At 34.1% G+C, this 6,556-nt stretch overlaps 1 protein-coding gene across 1 annotated transcript; it reads right to left on the bottom strand.

The window, feature by feature from the left end:
• Window positions 1-1,305: 1,305 nt before the first annotated feature.
• LOC130902166 (uncharacterized) lies at window positions 1,306-2,268 on the bottom strand. The gene is made up of 2 exons (XM_057814057.1): window positions 2,101-2,268; window positions 1,306-1,593 (listed from the first exon to the last, which is right to left on the bottom strand). The coding sequence occupies exons 1-2, from the start codon at window positions 2,266-2,268 to the stop codon at window positions 1,306-1,308; spliced, it is 456 nt and encodes a 151-aa protein (XP_057670040.1).
• Between the last annotated feature and the right edge of the window lie 4,288 nt (window positions 2,269-6,556).

The following is a 6,556-nucleotide window of genomic DNA, read 5'->3' as shown; positions in this document are numbered from 1 at the left end:
GGTCATTCATGTTAATAAAAACAAATGATTAATCTTTTTGTTACGATTTTATTATTTTGGGTTTTTGTTAACATTTATAAGGAACCTAACAAAAGGTTATTGATTAGAATTTGATATCTAAGTGCAATTGTCTTGGCTGGATTGAATTATTTTTAATATAACAATAATCACGCACAGTTTCAAATCCTGATGGTACAAAAGCTATGGATAAAAATCTTAGAAATAGAATACTGTTTCTGGTTACTAGTGAACAAATTTCATACTTTCTCTATGTATGCTTTCATTTGCCTTTTGAAAGTTTTTTAGTTTGTAATGAAAGAAACAACAATTTGATAGATTTTAATTTCATTTATATCTGACGAACTGGTTTACTGGCGTAGATCATGATGCCTGTCCTGTTCTATTATGGTAATAGAATATAAAGTTTGTCAGATGCGGCTTCCATTTTGTATATACAGGGTGATTGATTAGAGCGATAACAGTCAGTTCCTCCTTTGTTCTTTGAGGAATCAATTTGAAAATTCGAGCAATTATAGCCATCTCAAGTCTTCATCTTTCAAAATTATTCACAATCTTACAAGGTGTTCCAGAATGCTGTGCCATTCTTTTTAAATGAAATATATTTTATTGCATATTTGTAATCAGCTTGAACCCATTACATAATATAGGATTGGATTGAGATGTGTTAAACGAGGTAATTGAAATTATCATCAATTTTTTAAAAAATAGTGAAAAGTTCAATACCCTATAAAATGAAACAATGAGGATTTGTTGTGGCCAAAGCATTCGAATAGTAGTGAAAAGTATCGGAAATTATTTATTTTTTCAATTCTTCTTCTTCAAGTACCATACACTTTGCAGCGTGTAGGTTTTCTCTTGTCCAAAACTTCTAATCTATTATCTGAAGGTACTCCTTTTCTGCACGACGAATAATTGCTGCTGCACCCTGAATGCCACCAGGACGTAAGCAATATTCCGTAGCCAGGAATATTGCTTACGTCCTGGTCCTCTCCTTCTGTCGATCTTTCCCGTCAGCATGAGCTTGAGAGTTGAATATCTCAGCAGGATAAGATACTTATCGTTGCTTAATAACCGCGATCAGTTCTCTTTTCACACCCGCTATCTTCAGTACTTCTTCATTCGTCATGTACTCGGTCCATGGAATCCGTAGAAGTCTGCGCAACAGCCACGTCTCCACACTATACAAAATATATCATTTCATCACCCTTAGAAACTTATCAAACTTTGTAAAGCTGTTTTTACAATAGCTATCTGAGTTTCAACTTCCTCGTCGCAATCCCATTTTTAATTTAACATACATTTAAGGTATTTAAATTTATTAACTCTTTCTATGTTATTTCCATTGACAAGTAATTGAGCTTCGCCGTGTTGTTGTCTGCCTATGAACATTAGTTTGGTTTTATGCGCGTTTATTGTGAGTCCGTATTTGGTTCCAATTTCGTTGACAGAATTTACTAGCTCTTGTAGGTCTTCTACGTTGTCGCCCAGTATTGCAGTATCGTCGGCATACCTAATATTATTTATGAGAGTTCCATTTACTTTAATGCCTTTTTGATGGTCTTTTAATGCCAACTGAAAAATTCGTTCTACGTATATGTTAAATAGCATGGGTGAGAGTATGCATCCCTGACGGACTGCCCTAAGTATCTGAAGGTGTTCCGTAGTTAGAGAGCCGCTAGTTCGAAGTTCCGCTGTTTGATCTGCATACAGCTTTTTTATGATCCTGATGTCTTTACTATCAATATCAACATCCTTTAGGATGTCAAACAATAAGTCATGCCGAATGGAGTCAAACGCTTTTTGGTAGTCTATGAAGCAAACGAAGACATCTTATCTCTGATCATAGCATTTTTAGATTGGTAACTGCATACAGAATAGTGCCTCCCTAGTACCTAGCCCGTTTTTAAACCCAAACAGAGTTTCACCATTAACCTCTTCGCACTCTTCAAATATTCGTTTGTCCGTTGGACTTTCGTAACTATTTACATCTATCCTTCTGTTATCGTAAAATAGATTCTGAATGTATTCCTTTCAGACACTGCACAGCTCCTATGGCTCAGTTATAATTCTGTTATTTACCCTAATCGAGTCGATGGTGTTTTTACTGAAAGTTCCTGTTACCTCCTTTAGTTTTCTATGAAAATTGACAGAATCATGTTTCCTATGTAGTTCCTCCACTTCCTCACACTTGTCAGCTATCCACTTGTTTTTCGTCTCCTTCATTTTACTACGTATGGTCCTATGCATATTGTTATATTTTTATTGGTCATGTTGTAGTTTTCTTCTGTTATCCATGGCTTTTTAGCTTCCGTTTTCGGGAACCCTAATACTTTCACAGTTGGTTGCTGTATTTCTGTTTTGATTATGATCCAACATTCTTCCGCGTTCATGACTGGTGGTAATTTTTCTTGTAGTTGGTTGTTGAGTTCTTCTTATTGTTTTTCCTTTGAACCTAACGTCAGCGATTAGTGGATTATGGTCAGAACCGATATCTACACCAGGCCACTCTTGTCATGTTGTTCTGAAAACGTGTGTTTATCATTATATCTGATATGATTTCACACAATTCACACAATTCAAAGTTACTTACATTATGAAGCATTTTTATGGAAATATTAAGAAACTCATTTCGTATTCCCTCCATCACATCATCCCTTTTTGCTGGAGGTATTTTGTCTTCATTCTTAATGTGACCTTAGAAAATAAGTCCGTTTTATTTAAATCTGGTGACCTTGGTGACTAATGAACTTGACCATTTCTTGCGATTCATTTTTTTAGAAGTAGTTTCAGTTTACCATTACTTAATTGATTGGCGTAATCTGGTTACCAGCTTGCAGAAATCACATACTTTGACGTGTACGAAGTGGGACTTCTTCCAATAAAAGAGGTGATTGATTTACAGGAAAATTTAAATGAATCTTAGCATTCAAATTGTCTTAAAAAAATGGTCCTACTACATATTCACCAACAATACCTCATCGCAAGTACAACGACCATCTCGTTTGATTGTGTTACTACGTGATATGAATTAGCTGATGAAAAATAGTGAAAGCTCTAACATACTCGAAAATGTTGTGGGTTGATTAATTTCTTGCAATTCCAACAAACATAATACTAGTCTTTTTCCAAAATCAACTTTAGTTGATTCCTGCTGCAAGTCAATGTGTTGAAGATGCATTTTGTTCTGGCTAAGATTCTTTTCTCTTGTAGGTTGCCACCTCTCAAGAAAAAGTTCATGGTATACTTTTGCTGATAGTAAGGCGTTTTTATTGCATCTTCCCACTATCCAGATCATATCAATCCTTCTATCACTAGTAAAATTCATTTTTGCCCAAGTCAAATTCTTCACGCTAAAAAATGTATTAAGCCGCTAAATCAAGAAAACAATAATGTACCTATTTTCATGTCATGTCATTGTCAAATATCAGTTCCTGACAGATAAATCACTGCTAATTCATGATTAATTGTCAAAGGATTAGATAAAGGTGCATATCTTAAGAACTAATAATTTTAGATATAGGAAATACTTCATGAAAAAAATATTTATAGTAGTATTTTTGATACTCACATAAAATACAGATTATAATTATTAGTATTAGTATTCTGATTTTTCCTATATCAGATTCAATGAATATTAGCTTGATAAATAATTTTCCAGAATTTTCACTACTATTCGAATTCTTTGGCTACAACTAATCTTCATTAGTGAATATATTATTGTAATTGGGGAGGAAATGATATGGTACAGTTTATAAGATTGGGAATATTTTTTAAATAAATAATAATGGCTATAATCTCCGAAATTTACAAATTGATATCTCAAAGAATAAAGGAGTCACTGAACTTTATCACACTAATCATTCACCCTATGGCAGCAATCTATTGATATTGTTTTTTATAACTTATTTACAGTATGTTATGGCCGTTTTTATAGACTCAATTTATCTAGAAAGGCATTTTTGTTTGTTTACATTCTGGAACCGAATTATAGAGAAATCTGTTTTGCGTAAATAGGCGCTTGTTTATTAGCGAGAGTCAGTAAATAATCTGATGTCATTCCGAACCATTCCCAATAGACAAGTAAACGGTGTGATGTAATAATATAATTTATTAAGAATTATATTAGTATACTTAAAGTGAGTCTAAGTAAATTAAGTGAGTAAGCATGAAACATTGTGTATAAATTCAATCCACAGTTAAAAAACCGTTTGAATAAATTCAAAGAAAAACATTTCAATTACATAAGTGTACTTAATATGATTGTATAAATAAATTGAGGAAGCAAGGAACATTGTGATAAATTCACTTCATAGCTAAAAACTGTCTAAATAAATTAGAAGAAAAATATATGACAATCCTGCTTTCCCCCAGCATCAATCACAATCAAACATCACGGTAGTCAATGATGTTGAAGTAACCTTGATTGATCTGTCTCCAGAGTTTGAAAAAGTTCTGTCTGAGAGTCTTTTTAAAATAATTTTAGAAAGTCAATATTAGTTGATCCCAATAATGCTTGAAGGGATTGAGGTAGTGCTAAATCCCTGATACCGTGAAAGCAATATCATTCAACAACTGGAAAGCCACATAAAATAAATATGTGTCTAGTAAGGTTGTTGAGAAAGTGATGGCGAGATGCTGCGTACAGGGTGGAGTTTCAAGCTAAACCCTATGCTGTCTGGTCTGACAACTTAATTCCTAATTTAAACAAAGTAGTATATTAAGGTTTATACTGACGACTTCGTTATTCGTAGCTCAGGAAAGAACGTTACCGCTCTGCGAAATTCCATGATAAGGAGTTTGTGTCATCTAGATCACTGGTGTCATTCTGAAGAGCTTAAGATTAACTAAAAACGGATTTGCTTAGCTCAGAAAGCAGAGCTATTTTGAAAATTACAGCAGAATTTGTGTCCTCTAGGCTTGAGTTGTTTGAGTGCCTAGTCACACGGGTGACAACGGTGACTATTTGCTCACCAGACAAAACCACCAGTGGAAACATTCGTGCTGTAACGAAAGTGCTATCATATCATTAATAGCTATGCTCACAGAACAATCTCCACTGCTATGGATAGTTACATTTCACATGAGGTAATTTAAAACACACATAGATGTGCTTGTCTGCTTTTTTCTTTTAGAAATGTAGTGGCGCATTTACGTTTTATCGACAGTCATAAAATGACGCAAAAAAATTGACTCATTTAGCTTGAACGGCGTCAAGAAGACTTAGGAATTAGGAATCATTTGAATGCACTTGAATGCACTTTTGGTTCAGCATGAGTGAATGTAGCACCCAACTCGCGCATGGACTATTCAATATTCAAAATTGGATGTGGTCTTATTGTTTTTCAAAGTATTCTCCAATAAGATCAATACATTTTTGCATCCGTTTGAACCAATTGTTAAAGCATGTTTTTCATTCCTTCCATTCCAATTAAAGTACCTCGAAAACATGTAAATTGAACTTATTTACCGCTTCTTCAGGTGTAGGAAAACGTTGAACTCGCAATTCATTCTTGATCTACTGGAATAAGAAGGAATCATTGGGTACTAAACCAAGACTGAACGGCGGATGACTCATCAATTCGATGTTTCGACTGTTCGAAAACGTTTTTGTTCGTACTGATGTGTGAGAGCTGGAATTGTGGTGCTGGTCAATGATTCATCTGATTTTTTCGAACACCTCTGGAAAACAAAAGTACCATTCAGAATTCACTGTTGTACGCTGCTCTAATGGAACGTTGGCGACTGACGTATCTAGTTATTTAGAAAAAGGCGACCATTAGCTTCGAAGTGCTTCGTGCGCGAACAACTCTTGTTGGATTTGGCTCTTCTTACAAGATATCTTTAGGTTGAGGTTGTTACCAAGCTACAATGGTCGAGTTATAGGAAACTCAACCGAACATTGTAAAATCATTTCAAGCCGACTGTTATCCAGAATATGAAAGTTGTTGTGAAAGATATTGGTACTGATAAACTTGAACGACGTTATAAAAAAAATGATTTTTACCATACCTAGTACGAAGAGTCTTGAAACCGTAAAATATGGAAGATGAACTCATTAGAATGATTCAAATTTTTTCTCTTACAATTTTCTTATGAGATGAAGCTCTTACCGTATTTGGCATCTTTTGCATAAATTTGAAACAAATTCAAAACATTATATCGAGATAATTTTTAAAAAATTTTTATTAGCTGAATCCATACATTCATTTGAATCATTAACTTAACCGTCTAATTTGTTCGTAATTTGCAGAAATACTTTAAAATAGCTTACCTCAATCATTCACACTTCTTCCTCTTCTTCCCTAATAAATTTCCGAAATCCAATCTGGCACAATCAAATTATAAATGTCTGTAATTTATTCAATTATTCAACTTGTATATTGTGATCCTAAAAATATAAAATCCCGAGCGCGTCCTCGTACAAATAGGTCTGCCTGATATTCTACGAAAGACCGGTCCTAATGAAAATGTTGGTTGTTAAACACTCTGGGAATACAAACAATTCTTAAATACATTTGGAGCTCTTAGAACGTGT

This window comes from Diorhabda carinulata, chromosome X (assembly GCF_026250575.1).
Source record: "Diorhabda carinulata isolate Delta chromosome X, icDioCari1.1, whole genome shotgun sequence".
Lineage (NCBI taxonomy): Eukaryota > Metazoa > Arthropoda > Insecta > Coleoptera > Chrysomelidae > Diorhabda > Diorhabda carinulata.
Note: the sequence above shows the minus strand (reverse complement) of the source record. Positions and strands in the feature narration are given on the sequence as shown.

Excerpts from the sequence above, each read along its gene's own strand:
- LOC130902166 (XM_057814057.1), bottom strand. The coding sequence starts at position 2,268 with ATGCATAGGACCATACGTAGTAAAATGAAGGAGACGAAAAACAAGTGG. Across the intron at positions 1,594-2,100 it reads ACACCATCGACTCGATTAGG|TTGGCATTAAAAGACCATCA; the intron begins GTAAATAACAGA and ends CGAATTTTTCAG.